At 42.2% G+C, this 23,464-nt stretch overlaps 1 protein-coding gene and 1 non-coding gene across 2 annotated transcripts in view; one reads left to right on the top strand and one right to left on the bottom strand.

Annotated features, from left to right (window-relative positions):
- Positions 1–6,793, bottom strand: part of LOC126952281 (neuroblastoma breakpoint family member 6-like protein) — a 142,231-nt gene extending 135,438 nt beyond the window's left edge. Inside the window, exons 1-5 of the mRNA XM_050786727.1 lie at positions 6,650–6,793; positions 6,224–6,433; positions 3,920–3,994; positions 1,718–1,757; positions 1,052–1,287 (exon numbers count right to left, since the gene is read on the bottom strand). Of these exons, the coding sequence (XP_050642684.1) occupies positions 1,052–1,287; positions 1,718–1,757; positions 3,920–3,994; positions 6,224–6,401 (529 nt within the window). The 5' untranslated portion in view covers positions 6,402–6,433; positions 6,650–6,793. The remainder of the gene's footprint in view (positions 1–1,051; positions 1,288–1,717; positions 1,758–3,919; positions 3,995–6,223; positions 6,434–6,649) is intronic.
- Positions 6,794–19,384: 12,591 nt separating this feature from the next.
- On the top strand, positions 19,385–19,458 carry TRNAN-GUU (transfer RNA asparagine (anticodon GUU)). Its single transcript has one exon. It is a non-coding gene; the product is annotated as a tRNA-Asn (tRNA).
- Positions 19,459–23,464: the final 4,006 nt, after the last annotated feature.

The following is a 23,464-nucleotide window of genomic DNA, read 5'->3' as shown; positions in this document are numbered from 1 at the left end:
GTGTGAACACATGTATACACACACAGAAAGAGATAAAGCAAATTTGATACAATGTTGGTAACATTTCAAGGATTTGGGTGAGGGGTATACAGGAGTTTTCTCCCACTACTTTCTCCCACTAAATTCTTGCAAATTTTATATAAACCTCAGTTATGTCAAAATTAAGCACTTAAAATCATATGTGTATATAGTTATATACACTTATAGGTAAGGTTAAAAATTGCAATTAGAATTTTACAACGGTGTATATACATTATTCATCAATAAAAGTTTACCTTAAGAATTCAATCCAGACCCCGGCCACTGCACTCCAGCCTGGGCGACAGAGCGAGACTCCGTCTCAAAAAAAAAAAAAAAAGAATTATGGTAGGCTTCTTGTTGTTAACAATGTAAGCCAGAAGACAGTGGAATATCACTTTTCAAACACTTTTTAAAAACAAAAACTGTCAACTAGAATCCTACGCCCAGTGAAAATATCTTCCAGAAATGAAGGTGAGTTCTTATGCTCATTAAGATGAAGTAATCCACTATACTCTATCCCTCTTACTGATTGAAACTGAGAACTCTCAGGCCAGGCACAGTGGCTCACACCTGTAATCCCAGCACTTCGGGAGGCCAAAGCAGGTGGATCACTTTAGCTCAGTAGTTCAAGACCAGCCTGGGCAACATGGTAAAACACTGCCTCTACAACAATTACAAAAATTAGCCAGGCGTGGTGGCACACACCTGTAGTCCCAGCTGCTTGGGAGGCTGAGGTGGGAGCTTGAGCCCAGGAGGCACAGATTGCAGTCAGCCAAGATCGTGTCACTGAACTCCAGCTTGGGTAAGAGAGCAAGACTCTGTCTCAAAATAAAAAACAAAACTAAGAACTGTTGAAAGAATATGAAAAGCAATTACCTGAGTGCTCTAAAGAGAAAACAATAGAATACAGATTAAGGACCATAGTCAAAACTAAAATAAAATCTACAATAAAGATAACTTTGCATTTTTTCTCCCCTCTTTGGGGCACTTGGGAGGAGCTAAGGGTCTTCAGAGCCTGTAGCCAAGTTACCTGTAGCCAGTTTTCTGACAAGGATCTCTGTCAGCTGGCTTCCTTGTACCATTTGCTCACAGAATCTCTGTCTCTGGTAGTAGGCAATGCCGGTGTTCCTGAGAAGGCCCTCAAAAGACTTGACTGTGTTCTTCACATGCTGGGTGAAAAGGTAGCAGACACCTCTCCCTTCCTGTATCTTCTGTCGTAAGTGGGTCAGTTCTTTAGCCTGAGCCTGAATTAAGGGATCATGTATCCTAAGGTGGGAAAGAAGAGTAAAATGTAAGAGGGAATGTAGTGAATAATAGGTTATAGAAGTTTCAGAGGAGAGATCTCTTAGAATCCCTGTAAAGAACTCCCAAGTTGAATTCTTTTTCTTCTTCTTCTTATTTTTTTTTTGAGACAGAGTCTCACTCTGTTGCCCAGGCTGGAGTGCTGTGACGTGATCTCAGCTCACTGCAACCTCCACCTCTGCCTCCACCTCCCAGGTTCAAACAATTCTCTTGCCTCAACCTTCCAAGTAGCTGGGACTACAGGTGCCCACCACCATGCCAGCATAATTTATATATTTTTTGTAGAGATGGAGTTTTGTTATGTTGGCCAAGCTCATCTCGAACTCCTGACCTCAAGTGATCCATGCACCTTGGTCTCCCAAAGTGCTGGGATTACAGGCATGAGCCACCGCACCTGGCCCAAGATGAATTCTTGTACAAGTTGTGTGACTTGCCTTTGGCAGAAGGAATGAAGAAACAGCCTTTGGTTTGTCTGTTATTTTACTAACTTTGCTTTAAAAAGATGCCCCTTTGGTTCCCCACTTTAGCCTAAGTACATTTTCATATGATATATATCAAGCATTGCACAGTACTTGGCAAAAAAAAAAAAAAAAAAAAAAAAAAAAAAAAAAAAAAAAGCCAGGTTCAAAAGTGTTGGGCAGGGATCTCTGGTATTAATTGAAAATTAAAAAGAAAAATCAGTGGAAAGGTCAAGAAGGACAGTATTATTTTGCATGACATGAAGATAGGCCATAATCAGTAAGTAGGCTGTTAAACCTAAAGTTCTGGCTGGGCACAGTGGCTCACGCCTGTAATCCCAGCACTTTGGGAGGCCAACGTGGGAGGATCACCTGAGGTCAGTTTTGAGACCAGCCTGGGCAATATGGCGAAACCCCATCTCTACTGAAAATGCAAAAATTAGCTGGCGTGTGCACCTGTACTCTCAGCTCCTTGGGAGGCTGACGTAGGAGGATTGCTTGAACCTGGGAGGTGGAGGTTGCAGTGAGCCAAGATCATGCCACTGTACTCTAGCCTGAACAACAGGGTAAGACTCCATCTCAAAAATAAAATAAAATAAAATAAAGTTCTGAGTAGTAATTTCATTACTCTGTGTGGGATTTCATTGTTTTATAATTATTGTATAAATATATCTCATGGTGATATGGTTTGGCTCTCTGTCCCCACCCAAATCTCATGTTGGATTGTAATCCCCAGTGGTGGGGGAGGGACCTGTTGGATGGTGACTGGATCTTGGGGGCGAATTTCCCCCTTGCTGTTCTCGTGATAGTGAGTGAGTTCTCATGAGGTCTGGTTTTTGAAAGTATAGCACCTCCCTCTTTGCTCTCTCTCTTTCTCCTGTTCTGGCCATGTGAAGACCATGCCTGCTTCCACTTCGACTTCCGCAATGATTGTAAGTTTCCTGAGGCCTGCCCAGAAGCAGAAGCCTGTACAGCCCACAGAACCCTGAGCCGATTAAACCTCTTTTCTTTATAAATCACCCAGTCTCAGATGCGTGTTTATAGCAGTGTGAGAATGGACTAATACACGTGGGTTCCAACGTGGAGTGTGAGCTCTGTGAGTCTAAGGACAGTGCCACCTATGACCCAACTTACAGCACCCGGTAGTATGTACACATACAAGTAGTTATTCAGTTAATGTTTAGAACCATGTAATCCCAGAGCTGGACTGAACATTTACAGTCATCTACTCCATCTCATGCTTGAGTTTTCTCCCTGATATTCTTCTAAGTAGTTATCCTCAGGTCCTCTTTCAAACTCTATTCCTTAGAGTTACTAGAAAGTGTCAGGGGAAGTAAAGACACATACTGGTCCCCCCCCTTCAATCAACTATCTCTGCTTTGGTGAGTTTTACACATTTGAGCTTCTATGATTTCATTTCAACAAAGCATTAAAAGAAGTTTCAAATGCTACAATCTACCTTATGTCTGAAACCCTCTAAGGATAGTCAATGCTGGTTCTGAGCAAATAATAATTCATTTTCTAAACAACAGCTGCTCAATCAGCTATCTATCCCATAGCCCTAGCAGTTAATACTCCACCTAGTATAACACTTTTTTAAAAAAGTTTGGAGGAGAAACATTCTTATCATGAAAGGCACTTTGTAAAGTTTGAAAATAGCTCTTATAGAAAATGCTGACAATCACCACATCTATAAATGGGAACAAATATAATAGTAACAGAAAACAGTTGTTCAGAGTTTTTTATGTGTTAGAGATGGTTCTAACTACTTGCAATTGTGCATTTAATCTTCATAACCCTCTAAGATATATACTGTCAGTATTTCCATTTTATAAATGAGGTAGCCTAGGTTGATGACATGCAGAAAAGTGAAGTAAATTTGACCAAGGACACACAGATAGAAGCCACATTGCTAGTATTCCAACACAGGCAGTTGTCTCCCTTTTACTAATATGCTATTTAATGGAAAACCCTAGACACCTAACTGGACCATAGCCTCATTGTGTCTTAGTCTAGTTCTGTGCCTGCCTCGTACATTTCTGCCCTTCTCCATGCACAAATTTTCTCTTTGTTCTACCAGCCTGGGCTGCCCCACTTCAAACAGTATTTATACACTTCCCACAGAGGTACCTCCTTACCGGAGCCTTGCAGAAACTGAAACTGCAGCTCCTCCTCCAGCACAGATTTTATAAGGTCTTTGCACTCTTCACACTCTGAGAAAAGGCAGACATGCCTGCATCATGGAAGGCTGGACGTGCTACTGTGGTCACTGCCTGCAGGACAGGAGGCAGGGTCTATCTCAAGGATAAAAGCATCCCCAGTACGAGGCTTTACACTGGGATTTCCATATCTTTATTCCTCAGTCTCTCAACTACTCCCCATTTTAGAGATGAGGAAAGAAAAGCCCACAGGCCGATAAAATAACTTGACAAGATGATTCAACTGGAATGAGGCAGTCAGAATTCACATCCCCTGAGGTTTGACTTCAAATCTTTTTTTTTTCTTTTGAGATGGAATCTCACTTTGTTGTCCAGGCTGGATTGCAATGGCACGATCTTGGCTCACTGCAACCTCTGATTCCCGGGTTATTCTCCTGCCTCAGCCTCCCAGGGAGCTGAGATTACAAGTGTGTTCCACCATTTCCAGCTAGTTTTTGCATTTTCAGTAGAGGCAGAGCTTCACCATGTTGGCCAGGCTGCTCTCAAACTCCTGACCTCAAATGATCCACCCACCTTGGCTTCCCAAATTGCTGGGATTACAGTAAGTGTGCCAATGCGCCCGGCCATGACTTCAAATCTTAAGGCCAATTTACCAAGCCTTACAGCCTCTTAAGTAAAACATGAACATGAGGGCATGAAATAATGGCTTCCTGTGTGTTTGGGAGGATACTAAGAACTATAGGACTGATATTTCTCCTGTTTCAAGAGTTTCAATAATCCCAAAATATTTCAAAGATTTAAACATTTATCTGTATACAACTGTGTAAAACTGCATATGGAGGAGAACGATCCAAATGATATATGCCCAAATGCTAATAGGTGGTGTTTTAAAGGGAGAACCAACACGTAGTGTTTGTCATGGTACTGTTGCAGTAGATTTTTAAGAATTATCATCATGTGATCATCACCACTATCCAAAGAGGTAGTTACTACTCTATTACCATTACAGATGAGGAAACTGAGGCACAGTGACAATAAGTTAGATTTGAACCCAGGAAATTTGGCCCTAGGGCATATGCTCTTTAATTACTACACAATAATACCTTTATACTAAGGTCTTAGGTAATATTTTTCTTCTTCTCTAGCTTGAGAAATTTTTTTCCTACAATTATAATGAATGAAGTTTATTTTTTTAAATTAGTTTTTCCACACACCAAAGCTCATCTTATCCCTTCTTTAATAAGTGGGCTTTTGGCTTTACTTTTCTATGACAGTAAGTTAGACAGCAACTTTTAGCCACCTCCCACGCAATGATTTATTTTAAAATAATTGTGGAAATTGGAAAGCAAACTCAATTTCAATGTTAACCAGAATCCTCTTCTAATATCCCTGTTCCTCTCATACCCTTGTTCCCATGTTTCCTTGTCATTACAGCTTCCCCCTTCCCTGACTATTAGTAACAGGTTTGGGGTTTTACAGTGGATTTCCAAATGTGAGAGCTGACTGTGGAGAGGAAAGGGTCAGCCCCTAACCTGGCCTTCTACTGAGAACGGCGGTCTGCTCCACTTGGCCTTGTTCTCATTTTGGCCATATGTCTCATAGCTCTGATCCTGGACGTCCACCTGCAGTTGTTTGCTGTCTGTAAAGCTGATACTCAGAGAGAGACAGAAAGGGTGTTACAAAGTCTCTGATTTTCTGGAAATACCCTCAATCTAACCAGAGCATGAGGAATGGCTTATTTGAACTTATTTGAACTTCTGTGGGAAGAGAATCTTGATCCAGGTATCATAAAGACTTTTCTCCGTGTCTGCTATTGAAGTTCGCATCTCCACATATCTGTGACTCAGTTGAGAATAGGTAGTTTTAAGTTCCTTCAAGGCAGATAAGGTATATACTATTACCTCTTTCACCCCTGGCGCAGTGCTTTGCAAATGGGTGTTCTTTAAAAAGTTTAAATTGAATCCTGAGCTGTTTTAGCCAACAGTGATATTACATGTTTGTAGAAGCTGATACTCATTGCTGAGAAGGGAAAGACAGTTTCATGCCTAAACCAAGGTTTTGGTCTCTATTCCTCACTACACTCACCCTGCAAACTTTACACCTTTGTGCCTCAGTTGTTCTGTCCTTGGCAAATTGAGAGTAAAATGCCCACTTCTACCTTTTTGGGAGGGTAGTTAGGATAAAATTAATTGTGATAGAGAATAAAGTCTGCAGTGTTTCATTTCACAGAGGAAAATGGACAATCATTTATCACTTTGCTGACCATGCCCCTATGAGACCTACTGTATTTCTGCAGGTGATTGGCCAGGGAGTAGGCAGTAGCTTTGGATGTCAGGAATTTCTCTGTGAGGTCTCGGAAGTTCTGTTTGCATTTTTCCAGTTCAGAGCGCAAGTACTGATTGGTTTCTAGGATGCTCATTTCTGCGTTTGGACCAAAACAAGTGGTGGGAGATACGGCCATGCTGAAGCTTGTGGAGGAAGTGGAATCAGAGCCTAGGGAGAATAAACCCAAACAAATAATGCATTAAAAACAAATGCATGGATTATAGTAACGGTTGCACTACTTGGGTAAATTACTAAAAATTATTGAACTGTACAATTATAATGGGTAAATTTTATAGTATGTAAATTACACCTCAATAAAGTTTCTTTACATTAAACAAAGGATTTAAATGAGTTAAAAGAAAGCAGATCTGATTCATAACTTACTTTTGGGATAAACTTTGTCAGCATCTCACAACTCTGAGAATCCTCAGCCACAAAAACAAGGCACAAGGTGCCTGAGCTTAGAGTCTAAGGTACTGTCTGTGGTTCAGGCTCTGATAGGAATGTCAGAGGTAAGACCCAGTGCCAGGTAACAGTCTGGAGTCACAATAACAGAATTAGAAGGTGGGAGTGTCATGGAATGTTAGGATCTCTGCCTTCCAGATGTCTAGGCCATGTGGAAACACAAGGTATCTTCTGAGGGTCACCACCAATGGAGACCACTCTCCCTCAGCAGTCATTCTCAGTACTTGTATACTCTTGTGACAATACCACAGGCCTATCTCTTTCTAAAATTTAACCATATTTTCATTGTTTATTATTGCAAATGCATAGACAACATCAAGGAATACATATTTCCCCAAGTTCTATCGTTGTCTTAAGGACTGTCATGAAGTCATTTTCTTCCTAATGAAAAACTTAACACTTTTAGATAGTCTTGTTGTCCTTCTTTGGTTCTCCAGTTTTCCACATCATTTATATTATAAGAAAAACAATACTGAATATTCGGCTCAGAGTGTGAATAATTGATTTATACGGATTTAGAGGCCAGGTGCAGTGGTTCACACCTGTAATCCCACCACTTTGGGAGACCAAGGTGGTTGGATCACTTGAGCTCAGGAGTTTGAGACCAAACTGCGCAGCATGGTAAAACCCTGCCTCTACAAAAAATCGTTAAAAATTAGCCAGGCATAGTGGCACATGCCTGTAGTCCCAGCTATTCAGGAGACTGAGGTGGGAGGATCACTTGGGTCCAGGAATTTGCTGCTGCAGTGAACAAAGATCACGCCACTGTACTCCATTCTGGATGACAAAGTGAGACCCTGTATCAAAGAATAAAAACAAAATAAGTAATAAAAGGATTCTGGTCAATGTCTTAATATACTTCTTGCTGCAAACCAATTTTATACTGTCATCTTTTCTCCCACTGGGGAAGCATGTTAGTTTCTTTTTTCTGTTTGTTTGTCTGTTTGTTTGTTTGTTTTGAGATGGAGTCCCTCTCTGTCACCCAGGCTGGAGTGCAGGGGCACGATCTCGGCTCATTGCAAGCTCCGCCTCCCAGGTTCACGCCGTTCTCCTGCCTCAGCCTCCCAGGTAGCTGGGACTACAGGCGCCCGCCACCACGCTCAGTTAATTTTTTGTATTTTTAGTAGAAACGGGGTTTCACCATGTTAGCCAGGATGGTCTCGATCTCCTGACCTTGTGATCTGCCCACCTCGGCCTCCCAAAGTGCTGGGATTACAGGCGTGAGCCACCATGCCCGGCCCCCATTTGTTTGTTTTTTATAGACAGGGTCTAGCTCTACTGCTCAACCTGGAGTGTGATGGCGTGATCGCAGCTCACTGCAGCCTCAAACTCCTAGGCTCAAGGGATCCTCCTGCCTCAGCCTCCTGAATAGCTGGGACTACAGGCACATGTCACCACCCTCAGCTATTGTGTGTGTGTGTGTGTGTGTGTGTGTGTGTGTGTGTGTAGACAGGATCTCACTATGTTGCCCAGGCTGGTCTCAAACTCCTGGGCCTAAGTTATTCTCACACCTTGGCCTCCAAAAGTATTGGAATTACAGGTTTAAGCCACCACACCTGGCCCATGTTGGCTTTTCACTTAACTTGAGGACGTTTGATATTCATAACTCCTAGCCCCACTCTCCTCTTCTATGTGTGGGGTGCTTTGTGTTATGATCTCTATATACATATTTTGTGCTTGTCACTTATGATTTTCATTCTAACTCCACAGGTTTTTTTTTTCAATTTGTCGTAATCACTGAAATAATTTATGTATATCTCTTTGAATACATGTAGTGGCCGCCTAATTTGGAATGACTTACAAACTGTTACAATATGTTTGAAGCAGTTTTTATGGAACACTAATGATTTGCATTGAGCCAAAGCCATTGGCCTGAGGATATATTCTCAGACAGAGCATGGTAAAAATCAAGGTCATGAGTCTGTGGTGGTTGGTGGTGATCAACAGCATTCCTGTGCAATGGGGTTTAGTGGGATAAAACTGAGGTTTTAAAGACAGGCATAGATAGACAGAAGAGAAGTGATCCCCTGATGTACCTCTTCACTTCCTATGTATCAATTCCTCCCTGGTTTTGTGAGACTGAGATAGGGAGACTCTTATGGAATATCTGTCCTTTCCCTTCAGCTGCCTGACTTTCCTGGGCTACTGGCCTACACATGTGTAACCATGGTCACCTCCACATTCATGACAAACGGAAGGAAGCAGGACCAACAAACTGCCTACCCTACATGCTAACCTGAAACTATAGTGTGTGATAGTATTAGTTTTGAGATATATCAGAAACTATATGATTTTAGTCCTTTTAAATTTATTAAGATTTATTTTAAGGGCTAGCATATGGTCTATTCTATAGAATGTCCCATGTGTACTTGAGAGGAAGTGTATTCTGTTTTGTTGAGTGGATTATTCTATAGATATCTGGTAGGTTATATTGTTTAAATCTTTTATTTCTTTATTGATCTTCTGCCTAGTTGCTCTATCCATTATTGAAAGTTGTGGTATTAAAGTCTCCATCTACTGTTGTTAAATTGTTTATTTCTCCCTTCTGTTTAGTCAGCTTTTGCTTCCTGTGTTTCCAGCCTCTGTTAGATGCATATGTATTTATAATTGTACTCTCTTCCTGATAGATTAACCCTTGTATCATTACAAAATATCCCTCATTGTCTTTGATAACTTTTTTGTCTTAAAGTCTCTTGTTTATTTTGTCTGGTATAAGGATAGTTGTTACTGAAGCACCAGAGGTTTAAGTCTTGCTGCTCACTGCACAGAAAGCCAATCACTCAGTCTACTAGTATTGCCAGGGCAGAAGGCTTTCATCAGGTACTGCAACTTAGGAAATGGGAGCTCAGTCTCAAATCCATCTTCCCGAACAATGAAAAGTCGGGGTTTAGATAGCAGGGAAGAAATGTAACTACATGCAGAAAAACAGGAATTAGGGAGAGGTAAGAAAGAGGAATTGGTAAACAGGAAGCAGGTGGCCACTTAGGCATTTATGATGGGGTGAGGGGTCTGACATCTTATTGTGCAGATGTGGTACTCTGGTAAATTTCAGTTCTTCGCTGCTATCTGGAAGGCTCATGGTTGGTTTCCTGAGAAAGGAACTCACATAATACAAATGTAACTTTCTCAAATTTCAAGACTTGAGAGGGTCAATTTCTATGTTTATTCAAAAGAAACTGTAAACATCAGTTCCATGGGACAACTGGGTTGGTTTAAAAGTCACTTCAGCTTTCTCATGGTTGCTAATTACATAATTATGTTACATTGTATGTCAAAGGGATTTTGCAGACACAATTAAATTAACCTTAAAATAGGGAGATAAGGCAGATTGACTTATCTAATCACATGTGCCTTTAAAGTCTGGGTCTAGAGGTCAGAGGTCAGCGATCTAGCAAGTCAGAGAGATCCAAAACATGCTAGTGATTCAATGAGGAAGAAACTCTTCATTGCTGACTTTGAAGATGGTGAGTGTCACAAATAAATAAAGTTCTCAGTCCAACAACTTCATAATTAGTGCTACCTGCAAATATGAGCTAACAATACTTTTAAATGCATTTACAATATGTGGTGAACAGATTCACATTGTCTCTGCCTGCTCTTCTCTTTCGCTTTGTCCCTGCATGCTACTATGTCTGTCTAGATGGGGGGACACAAACACCAGGGCTTTGTGCAGCTTTCTCTCTTCTCTTGGAATGCTATGGCTCTCTAGAACCAGATAGCACTGCTGAAGGTGGCTGAGTACAGGCAACTGATGGTGTTAGAAGCCATAGGCCCTTGATTAATCCAGGCTCTAACCTTCACTCACCTCAAAGTCCTAAGAGTCCTCCTTATAGCTTCCTATCAGATTTATACAGATTATTACCCACAAACCTTGCTCTTTCTTGGACCCCTAAGGCCAGGACTTCTAATATCTTCATCACTTTTGAGGTATCTAGTAACTCTTCTTTCTGGAGTTTCAGTTACTTCATCACCACTGCCGAGTGAAAAGTTACCAGATGACCAGCCCAAAGCCTCATATGCAAGTCAGGACTAAACAGTAGCTGGATGGTATTTTGTCTAGATCGGCCATGGGTGTTGTCAAATGTGACAAGAATATTATTTCTAAAAGTTCTACACTACAGAAACACACTAGAACTTACTTCCCATATTAAAAGACAACCTGGAGGAGTGGCTTTTATATCTCAGGCCAAGCATTAATCTTTCCAGGATTACAACTTGGCTCCCAAAGTTGCCAAGCTATTGCTTAGACAAATTATTTAATCTCCGTTATACCAAAATTATTGCCAGGTCCCCACAATTTGTACCTGGCTGCTACACCTCTATGAAGACTAGAATTACCTATCAGTAAGAGTCTAAAATAAGCTTTCTAAATCAATTCAGAGCTGTCTCACATAATTTTTGGTTTACAATTGATAACCATGAAGGAATTCTGAGTGGAGGTGCCCTGACCTTTGACAAATCTCCTATCGGTGCTTGGTACCAACTTGAGCTATCTTTATTGCTCAAACCAATAGGACAATTTGCTGAGGCCTCAGAGATCCACCCCCTCCAGAGAATCCCTGATTTCCCAAAATTTGGTTGAGATCTAAGGTTTATTTTGCTGTACAACTCATTTTCTGGAGTTTTACTTGCTTCCAACAATGAAGACAAGTTGTTCTGCTTCCATGATGATGGACAGCAGGCAATTCCTTTCTGGAGTTTCAGTTCACTTCTAACAGGGAAGGAGAGTTTGATTTTTTCCTGCTTCTAGGATGGTACAGAGCAGTCTTCAGCCTGGGCCCCATTCCTATAAGTAACTGAATCTGTGTTTTGTCTTGGAAATTCTCCTAAATGACTAAAGTTAAGATTAACAACCAACTGGTCATAATTTCTTCTTACCATTACAGTGCTCAGCAATCATACAAATTGTGTGATCATTAATTTTCTTAACTTTTTTTTATTATTTGTTTGTTTCAGTTTTTGTTGTTGTTTACTTCTTTTCCCCATTGGGTTTGACCAGTTCTATCGGACTTGATCAAATCCAAAGGAAAGTTCCAAATGATGGGGACAAGGCCTCTGAATTGGATACATCCCTGTAGAAAAATAAATAAATAAATAAATAAAAATTTAAAAAGAGGGAGAGCAGGGGGAAACAAACAAAAAACAGAAAAAAGAGAAAAAAAAAGAAAAGAAAGGTTTTGACTACCTGAGTGGCCTAATTTATATAACAAGGCCACCTTTGCTAGCCAAACCAAACTAAAAGAACAATGGTTGTCACCTCACACCCAGGCTGCAGTTCAGTAGCTAAGGTTCTGCCCATTTTTTCACCATGACAACCTAGGCTCGGTTCCTAAATCAGTTTCTTTCCAGTTTGATACTTGTGTTACTTTTGAACATTTTTTCCAGGGAGCTTTCTTAGCAGGAGCTTTGTTGGCTTCCTCCCCAACTGTTACAGAACAGCTTGACCGAATTCAAAATCCAGAAGGTCAGAGGGTATCCTGGGAAGATGGTGGAATGAGAAGCATCTGGAATCTAGACAACAACTGCACTGGCAGGATATGTCTGATGTAAATATTTCAGAACTCTGGAGCCTACTGAAGGCTTGCAACTTCCAGAGGAAGGCCCAGATGGTAAACTGTAGATAATTTCAGCCAATTTCAGCCCTTAGCACAATAGCAGTTACCCAACACTACCTCCAAGGCAGTCAGCTTGTGTTCCTACAGTAAGCTGCACACATCTTTCAGGATCCAGAATGGGCAAAAAGGATGCTGTCTCCAAATATTGGGGGTCTGGGCCGAATGCAATGGCTCATGCCTGTAATCCTAGCACTTTGGGAGACCGAGGTGGGTGGATTACCTGAGGTCAGGAGTTGAAGACCAGCCTGGCCAACATGGTAAAATTCCGTCTCTACTAAAATTAGCTAGGTGTGGTGGCAGGCACCTGTAATTCCAGCTACTCAGGAAGCTGCGGCACAAGAATCACTTGACCCAGGAGGCAGAGGCTGCAGTGACCTGAGATCATGCCACTGCCCTCCAGCCTGGGCAACAGAGCAAGACTCCATCTCAACTCACACACACACACACACACACACACACACACACACACACACACACACACACATTGGGGCTCTGTTCTCTAATGGCTGACTGCAGCACAGAGACAAAGAGGCTGGAAGCTACTGTTGTACCTCCCCCCATTGTAGCAAGCTCTTCACCCTAAGCTGAAGCAACTTCCAGGAAGTTTAAAGGGATGGTTCCCTTTTTTCACCCTCCCTCAATTTTCCTCTTTTTCCCCTTTTGGGAGTCAGACGTTAAAGGATAAAATAATCAAGAATAACTGCATATATAGGTAAAATTAGGGAGTGACCACACACCAGGGAAAGGTTCAGGCTCAGAAAACATCTGTGAAGACCACAACTTTATACCTCAGGCTGATCCTTGGCATAGAGACAACCTACAATAATCAAAAAACAAAACAATAACAACAACAAAAAAAAGCAAACCCTGAGGAAGGGGGAGAATCTAATTTCTAGAGTTACACTAGTAGATTCAAATGTCCAGTTTTCAACAACAACAATAAAAATAAATAAAAATTAAAAATGAACCAACAGAAACTTTTACTGAAAAATGCCTGATAGTCAATTTAAGATTAGGTCATGGGGGGAAAAAATGGAAAGAAAACTAATAGATAATTAAAGGAAAAAAAAAAAAATCCTGCCAGAAGTTCTACTTGGCAGACTTTAAAAGAGCTGTCTTAAAGGTGCCCAAAGAACTAAAGGAAGATGTAGTAGAAGACAAGAAAATGATACATGAACAAAATGAAATATAAATAAAGGATAAAAAATCAAAAAAGAAAGAAAAAGAAGTGCTGGATCTGAAAAGTAAAATAAGTGAAACAAAAAATTTACTAGAGAGATTCAAAGTCAAATTTGAAGAAATCTGAACAGGCAGAAGAAACAATCAGTGAACCCGAAGATAAGGCAATGGAAATCATCCAGTTTGAGGAACAGAAATAAAAAAAGATTGAAGAAAAATGAACAAAGCCTAAGTGACCATCAAGTGGACCAACATATGCATTGTGGAATTTCTTTGTTGTTGTTGTCGTTTTTTTGGGGGGGGTTAGGGGATGGAGTTTCGCTCTTGCTGCCAGACTGGAATGCAATAGTGCGATCTCGGCTCACGGCAACCTCTGCCTCCTGGGTTCAAGTGATTCTCCCACCTCAGCCTCCCCAGTAGCTGGGATTGCAGGCATGCACCATCACACCTGGTTAATTTTGTAATTTTAGTAGAGGCAGGGTTTCTCTATGTTGGTCAGGCTGGTCTCAAACTCCTGACCTCAGGTCATCCTCCCGCTTCGACCTCCCAAAATACTGGGATTACAGGCGTGAGCCACCGCACCCAGCCTTGCATTGTGGAATTTCTAAGGAAGAGGGAGAGAAGGGCAAGAGAGAATATTTGAAGAAACAATGGCTGAAAACTTCCCAAATTTGATGAAAGACATGAATAGAAACACAGTAGCCTAACAAACCCCAAGTAAGAAAAACTTAAAGAGACCTACACCAAAACACATTATAATCAAACTTTCAAAAGTCAAAAACAGAGAATCTTTAAATCGGTAAGAGAAAAGCAACTGGTCACATGCAAGAAATCTTTAATAAGATTATCAACAGGTTTCTCATCAGAAACTTTAGAAGCTGGAAGGACAGGAAATTTAAAGCTGCTAACAGCCAGGAGTGGTGGCTCATGTCTATAATCCCAACACTTTGGGAGGCCGAGGCAGGCGAATCACTTGAGGTCAGGAGCTCAAGACCAGCCTGGCCAATATGGCAAAACCCTGTCTCTACTAAAAATATAAAAATTAGCCACGCATGGTGGTGGGTGACTGTAATCCCAGCTACTTGAGAGACTGAGGTGGGAGAATCACTTGAACCCGGGAGGCAGAGGTTGCAGTGAGCCGAGATGGCACCACTGCACTCCAGCCTGGATGATAGAGTGAGACTCTGTCTTAATAAACAAACAAACAAGTGAATAAACAAAAGCTGCCCATGAAAGGGAAAAGGATCAATAAATGGGTATTCCAGAAAGTCAAAAGCTACACAAATATCAAGCCAAAATAAACTGGTTCCCTGACTGGAAATTGAACCCAGGCTATGGCAGTAAAAGCACAGAACTTTAACTACTGAATGGCAAAGTAGTGCAGACTTTATTGTGAATCCTGGAAGGGATCCAGAGCAGGCAGTTTGAGCTTATGAAGAATTTTAACTTTGTTTTGGGTCAAATTTTGCTCTTCAATTTAGTCAAGAGAATTTTTTTCCCTACACAACACAGATAATATTGTCAAGAGAATTTTTAAGGTTAGCCATGACACTAGTATGTGCCTTTCCTTTAATCTGATCTTTCTATCAATTGTTTAAAATAAGAGATCTCTAAAATCTTTTTTTCTTTTTTAATTCAGGTGTCTAATGTAAGGGATCCATCTTCAGTCCACTGGCAACTAGAATATCCAATGGTGTAATTATTCCAATAGCAATTCAACCAAATAGCCTCTTTGTGGAAAGCCCAGGATGTCATTTTCCAGGTTAACTTCCTGGGAAGGTTATAGAAGAGGCAATCCCAAAGATTCCCCTCCAAGAAAAAAGTTCAATGTAAGGAGTAGGCCACAGATGGTTAAGAGTGATGTTTGCCTCCAGTAACCCACAAATTTTGGGGGGCTTCCAGTCACAGACCTGTGAATCTGTGATACCATGTAGGCCCTCTTGAGATTGAGCTTTCCTAGGACTAATCAGGCAACAAGAGTTGAGATGACAAAAGCCTCAAAGGGATGGGATTTCTTAAGACAAACCCCAAGAACTTGACATAGTCAGAACAAAAAGTGTGCTCAGGTTCTCAGCCATTTTCAGACAGGCCACCTACTATGACTTGAAAATTACCACCTCTTACCACATATCGAAAACCAAGAGAAAGTGCTCCCACTTGGTCACAAGTCAAGCTCTCAAGGACATCAAGTAAGATGAGAAAGAACCTCAACCAGTATCCTCTTTTATGACAGAATAACACATAGAGACAAAGACAAAGGAACAGACAATTTCTGGGAAGAAAGGGATTAAACAATATGAATTGGTACCACAAAGTACCAAAAAGCACACCAGAGTCACTACACCCAAGACTAGTCACACAAATCCTTTTCTCCCATTAATCAAGATTTTGGAGAGGGAAAAGAAACAGTGATTTTTCCTGTCCACTTGATCAGATTCCACATAGAGAAGGAGGCTGGGAGCCTGGCTGGTAAAAATTTATTACCCTTATGACAACTGATCAGATCCTGGGTTCTTCACTGCAGCTTCCAGAAGAGCAGAGCTTTGCTATCCTGCTTACAGCTCCAAAACTGTAGAGGTCAACGGAAACCCCCTCTTAACCCTCTGAAGTTTCACTCAAAAATCAAGTCACAAAAGGCAGATTAACTGGAGAAAAGGCATAAAATGTACTGACATGTACATGGGGAGGGCCACAGGGAGATTACCCTACCCTATCCACAATGGGATGCAGAAGCTTATATAACATGTCGAGGTAACAGAATGAATGAGGGCTCAAAGCATGGCCAAAACCAGGTACCATCAGAGTTAGAGGTATATCCATTTATTGTGGGCAAGACAGGTTATGGGAGGGAGAGAAGAGGAGGCTTGGCTAGCAAAGTTGGTCTGAATATGTAAATGAAACCTTACAGGTAGCAGCGCTCAGAGAGAATTAACCCTAAAAGTTTCTTTCAGATCTTTACAGGTGTCAGACTTTCGTTCATCTTTCCTAGATCTGGGCAAGGAAAGACTTGGCTGCATCAGTGCAGACTCCCTACATATGCAAATCTCTCCAACAAAAGGCAACTTTGCAGGGCTACTTCTGCAGCTGGCTCTCTGAACAGACATCTCAAAATATGTCAAAGAAATGTACTTGGGGGTAAAATATTTTTAATTCCTTCACATCTACAGCCTGATGCACCTGCCGTTTCAAAGCACCATTGTTGGTGACAACTCCATTCTTCCCTACACTCAAGCCCAAAAAAACAGATTCTCCTTGAGGCTAGTCTTTTTCTCACAGCACACATACAATTTGTCAGAAAAATTCTGTTTCCTGTTTGGTTAATTACAGACTTTGATCTGCCCAATCTTTCTCTTTCTTGGTCTCTGAATTTTGGCAAAGGAGTCTCCTGATACAGGCGAGATTGATTCTAATGACAAGGCTCAAAACCGTCAGACATTTAAAAGCCTTAATCTCGGGGTCAGGTTTGGGCCGCCCTTGAACCTTTTCTTTGGCCCACCCGTCAAAATCAGCCTGGTCAGGCCTGTCTTCAAGGCCCAGGGTCAGGGCCAGGTCTTCCCGATGCTTCTTGAAGCTTCTCCAGCGGGTTGGCAGCCACCCTCCCCTTCCCTGTGACCTGCAGAGAAGCTTCAGGGGGCATTTATTCAATTTGCTAGGAGGCCATGAGGCGTAGGTGCGAGGTGACTCTGTGGTTCCCACCGCACCCGCCGCCCTCCTTGGTCCTCTCGCTGTCTCCGGCGGGCGGTAACGTTCCGGGTGAGCCTGGGCTTCGAAGACACCCAGCCAGGGAGGGACCGGTAGGGAAGGGCACTGGCCCCTTAGGTCCTTCACAGTAGGGATCCGAAAAAGGTTTGAAGAAATAGAAAAGGAGAGTTGGGAGTAGATAAAAGGGAGAGTTGGGAGTAGATCAAAGGGAAAGAAAGAAATCCTAGGAGATTTCCTATCTGAAGGCACCACGAAGAGAAAGTCCGCTTCGTCTGGGTCAGGTCTTCACGTCGCTGGTGAACCGAGTTCTGGTCTCTATTGGAGACCAAATCAGTTGACTTTGGCTTGACTCCTAGTGAAGAAGCCATGCTTTGTCCTCCCCTGTTTAGCTCTTGATCCTGAAGCACTTGATTTTCTCTCCTGGGAGACAATCAATCTTCGATGGATTCCAGGGGTGCAAGTGAGAAGTTTGTTTTTAATGCACCTACTTGAAGTAAGAATATTTTAAAGTATTTTTGCAAAGAAAAACGTTTCCTTTTGCACTGAAGACATTCAGATGTGAGGAAAATCACTCGGCTGGGGAAAGCAAATGCTGTTGAGAATGTCTCACAAACATAAATTACACATCAGCAGGTAGGTTTGACCCTCAGGTTGGGCACATTTTAAGTGCACTGTTGGCGGAACTTAAGATGAATTAACGACATTCATGATTATTATTTTTAGTTTTTTAGTAAAATTTAATATTTTAAATTTAAATACACATTCTGAAAATTATATAACCAGCACAAGAAACCGGCTTTATGCCATATTTACAAACACAGTAAAGAAAGATGATATTTTAAATGACAATGCTTCACAAATGGCAACATTTTAAAAGTACCTAGACAAAAAAAGTTAACCCAGAATTCTATGCAAAAATAAAATTTCAAAACTGTGAGTGAAATAAGGACATTGAAAAACATACAAAAGCTAAAAGAATTCACCAAACCACGCTACAAGAAATCTTAAGAGTCCTCCAGGCAGAAGCAAAAGGATCCGTGATAAAATTGTGGACCTATACAAAGAAACCAATATTGGAAATGGCATTTAGAAAGCATGTACTACACGTTTTCTTATAATTTAAATCTTTTAAAAAATATTTGACGTAATAAATAAAAGTAATAATAATGAATCCCAAAGCTTATAATGCATAAAAATACATAATACTAGGATAAAGGCCAGAAGGGGAGGTATAATGACAATTGAAAGCAGACTGTGAGAAATTAAAGATGTATCCCAGAAACCCTAAAGCAGCCACTGAAATAAGAAAAGGGTTATAGCTAATAAAGCAAGAAGGAAAGAAAATGGAATGAAATAAAAGCTGTGTAAACACTATGCTGGAACAACTGCTCTCTAGGCCTCCACCCTATAGAAATATACCAGTGGGCAATGAGAAGTGTACAAGAATGATGACTGCAGCATTATTTGTAATCATAAAATAATAGAACCAATGTAATTTTAAAGATATATGAAAAAGGGTTTGTTTATTTATTTATTTAACAGACAATTGAACAAACAAACAATGGAAGCAAGTCCTTTGCCAAAAGGAACACAGAGGGTCATGATGATGCTACTCCTCCAAGGATTTCAGGGTTCCCAGACGCCTAGTGCCAGACCCTGCTCCCCGCAAGGGGACCCACGAGCGACCCTCGCCACCATCCCTGCCCTGGTGGAGCCCCCGTGCGGAACACAGGATCCGAAGATGGCAGCGGAAGCGCCACAGCGGCCTCGAAAGCGACTGGGCAGGGTGGGCACAGGCTCCCTCACCGGATGAAGGCGGCGAAAAGAACGGGAAGAACCATCCCGGGAGCCCACCGGACGTTCAGTTTCATTTGGTACCCGAGGAGGCTCGGGCTGGGTCGCCGACTGGGGAGTTTCTGGGAGCTTCTGAAGAAGGAGAGGGGCAGGGCCGGCGAAGGCCATTCGGCTCTCCGTCTGGCTCCAGAATCTCCTAACACGCAGGTGTCCGACGTGACCACGGCGACTCACCGCTCTAATCTCTCTGGTTTTCCAAGGCCTTGCTCAGTAGTCCTGCCGGGCGGGCCCTGAGAATAGAAGGGAGGGAGGAAATTTAGTGAGTGCGCCCTTCCTCTATTGCCCAGTAGAGTGAGTAGTGCTTGTCTCTGTAGCGCAATCGGTTAGCGCGTTCGGCTGTTAACCGAAAGGTTGGTGGTTCGAGCCCACCCAGGGACGCTTAGTTAGAACTTTTAAAGCATGCACGCATTGTCAATCACTACATAAGTGGGGAAGATTTTATCTTCCCGGAGTACCAAGCCACTAATTTATGACTGACCCATGTCAAGGGCCGGCCCACCTCCCCGACCAGATTTTTTTTTTTTTTTTTTTTGAGACGGAGTCTCGCTCTGTCACCCAACCGCGCCCTGCTAATTTTTTGTGTTTTTAGTAGAGACGGGGTTTCACCGTGGTCTCGATCTCCTGACCTAGCGATCCGCCCGCCTCGGCCTCCCAAAGTGCTGGGATTACAGGCGTGAGCCACCACGCCCGGCTACCCGACCAGATTCTTAACCGGGTATCTCCCGAAATGCCGGGTTTCCACCAGTGTAACTCAGGAATCCTGAAACAGAGAACTAGGAACCCACTTCTGGTGTGATAAAATTCTAATTCAGTCCGTTCTACGCTTAAACGAGTAATTTATGTGTCTCCATTTTTTTCATATTTTAGTAATAGGAGTCCAGTAGTATCTCCAGGATATGCCTGGATTTACTGATTGCTCTATCAATAATGTGACCAGTGGAATCACTCATCATGTTAGTGATCCTCTCCATCATTTTTTGAAAACAGTATTTTTTCCTCCGTTTGTGCATGATTTATTTAACCCTTTTCAAAATGTTTTTGTTAGCCAGGCATGGTGGCATGTGCCTGTAATCCCAGCTACTGGGGAGGCTGAGGCAGGAGAATCATTTGAACCTGGGAGGTGGAGGCTGCAGTGAGTTCAGATCACTACACTCCAGCCTGGGCAACAGAGTGTGACTCCATCTCAAAAAAAAAAAGTATTTGAGATGAGGTTGGTTTCATGGTTTTAAGATTACAAAGAATGCTGCAGTCACTATTCTTGTACACATATCTTTGGTCATTGTGGAAATGTCTACACTGCAGATATTTCTATAGTGTAGAGAACTGGATGCATCATTGATACATTATAGTGTTTATATAACGCTTCTAATTTGAGTACATTCTGCAAATGTCTCTTTCACAGGAGCAATACCTAATAACATTCCAATATGAATATTTATAAGAGGAAACATGTGCAGATGTGCAATTCAGCTTCGTGCCTCTCCATGGTTCGTAAAATGGTGGCATTAGCTATCTGAGAGTGGAGTTTGCAGCCCTCTGACGTCAAAAGCTGAAGCAGAGGACATGAAAACCCTCACTGTACATCCTCTGTAGTCTGGCCAGAATCATTCCTAGGTCGGTGGTCTCTTATCAGGAGGGAATGCTGCTTGCTTGCTTTGTCAAAACCACAAAAGGTAGGGAAAGTATTAGGCTGTTGGTTGATAACAGTAGTGAAGCAAGTCTTTCCAAAGGTAACCCTTAGGAAAAAAAAAATCCTAATTCTTAACCAGATGGTGCCGTGCAGTTCCAGGCTCTTGGTGTCCCAAACAAAGAACTGCACATGGCACACACAAAGCAGCAAAGCAAAGCAAAAGTTTATTAAGCACAGTAACACTCGGAGTGGGGAGAGTGGGCTGACCTCTGGGACATGAGATCAGTATTAGTTTGGTGTACTTTGGGTCTTTTTATGTGTGTTTATTTTTCTTCTCTTCACAAGGATGCCTCATCTTTAGCCAGTGTTTGCCTTTAGATTGATAGGTGGGTGGCTTACTTTGGCCCTTGTGTGCTTGCTTGTTGCCTCCATCCCATAATTTTTAGTACACACATGAGTTTTAATGAGCTGATTATCATATGAATTCATGTTAAGGATACTTTTTTTCTCGAATGCACATGCCTATCTCTGAGGAGCTGCCCCTTTACTGGTTTGGATCTTGCCAGCCATGAGGTCCTTGCTTGCTGTTTTTTGGGGGTTTTTTCTTTTTTCTTGACAGAATCTCTCTCTGTTGCCCAGTCTGCAGTGCAGTAGCACAATCTTGGCTTCCTACAACCTTCTCCTTCTGGGTTAAGTGATTCTCCCACCTCAGTCTCCCAAGTAGTTGGGAGCACATGCTCACACCACCACCCCCGGCTAATTTTTTGTATTTTTAGTAGAGATGGGGTTTTACCATATTGGCCAGGCTGGTCTCACACTCCTGACCTCAGGTGATTCACCCACTTTGGCCTCCCAAAGTCCTGGGATTACAGGCGTGAGCCACCACACCTGACCAAAAAAAGAATTTTTTAAATTATTCTTTTAGGCCAAGTGAGGTGGCTCACGCCTGTAATCCCAGCACTTTGGGTGAGCCGGGTGGGTCAATCACGAGGTCAGGAGTTCGAGACCAGCCTGGCCAACATGGTGAAATCCCATCTCTAGTAAAAATACAAAAATTACCCAGGTGTGGTGGCTGGTGCCTGTAAACCCAGCTACTCGGGATGCTGAGGCAGAAGAATTGCTTGAAACCAGAAGGCGGAGGTTACAGTGAGCAGAGATCGCACCACTGCACTGCAACCTGGGCAAAAGAACAAACCTCCGTCTCAAAAAATAAAATAAAATAATAAAATAAAATATTCTTTTAGCCGGGCAAGGTGGCTCATGCCTGTAATCTCAGCTCTTTGGGAGGCCGAGGCAGGCGAATCATGAGGTCAAGAGATCGAGACCATCCTGGCCAACTTGGTGAAACCCCTTCTCTACTAAAAATACACAAATTAGTCGGCTGTGGTGGCAGGCACCTGTAATCCCAGTTACTCAGAAGGCTGAGGCAGGAGAATCGCTGGAATCCGGGAGGCGGAGGTTGCAGTGAGCCGAGATCACACCACTACACTCCAGCCTGGAGAAAGAAAGAGACTCTGTCTCAAAAAAAAAAAAAAAAAAAAAGAAAAGAAAGAAAAGAAAAAGAAAAATTATTCTTTTAAACTTGTGTCATGGCCAGCACAGTGGCGCACGCCTGTAATCCCAGCACTTTGGGAGGCTGAGGCGGGCGGATCATGAAGTCAGGAGATTGAGATCATCCTGGCTAACATGGTGAAACCCCGTCTCTACTAAAAATACAAAAAATTAGCCAGGCGTGGTGGTGGACACCTGTAGTCCCAGCTACTCAGGAGGCTGAGGCAGGAGAATGGTGAGAACCCGGGAGGCGGAGGTTGCAATGAGCCGAGATGGCGCCATTGCACTCCAGCCTGGGCAACAGAGCGAGACTCCGTCTCAAAAAAAAAGAAACAAAAAGAAAAAGAAAGAGAGAAAGAAAGAGAAAGGAAGGAAGGGAGGAAAGGAGGGAGGGAGGGAGGGAAGGAGGAAGGAGAGAGAGAGAGAGAGAGAGAGAAAGAGAGAAAGAGAAAGAGAGAAAGAAAGAGGAGGAAGCTACTGATAGTCCAGTATGGTACACTGTGATAGACTGAAGAAAATGGTGGTTATAATTTGCAGCTTCTCTCATCAAGAGAGTCTATTTCTCCCCTGTTGAATCTGGGATTGGCTATGTGATTTGCTTTGGGTAAATGTTGGTGCCTTCGCAAACCTGGCAGAAGAGAGGCTTGCACATGGGGGGATTGCCTGCTTTTTGCTTCATTTGAAATCCTGAGACCATGATCTGAAGATCCCCCCCAAGCAAGCCTGCTGGAGAGATCACATGAAGAAAAAGATCCATGCATCCCACTTGTTCCAACCTATCCAGCGATACCCCAGATGTGTGAGTGAGGCCATCCTAGACCATCCAGCCCCAAATGAATCAGCTTGGACCAGAATAATGTCCAAGCCAACTCACAGAATCACTAAAAATAATAAATTATTGTTATTCTAAGTCAATAAGCTTGGAAGGGTTTATTATGCAGCAAAAGTCTATCAAAAGGGTGATGGTAGCTGCAGGAAATAAATATATACCTTTAATTTTATATGCATAAACATCTTTGGGATGATACCTCCAAAATATAAATTCCTATATTGAAAGAGCACACTGAGTACCCAGCATGGCGGATGAAAATAGATCATGAAATTTCAAAATAGTAGGAACAGGTAGAAGATTCTATAAGCTTTTGGGAGGGGAGATGGGAGACCAGTTTAAGGCAAACAACAAAGAATCAGAATGGCATTACA

This window comes from Macaca thibetana, chromosome 1 (assembly GCF_024542745.1).
Source record: "Macaca thibetana thibetana isolate TM-01 chromosome 1, ASM2454274v1, whole genome shotgun sequence".
Lineage (NCBI taxonomy): Eukaryota > Metazoa > Chordata > Mammalia > Primates > Cercopithecidae > Macaca > Macaca thibetana.
The sequence above is the reverse complement of the archived record's forward strand: the minus strand, read 5'-3'. Positions and strand labels throughout refer to the sequence as shown.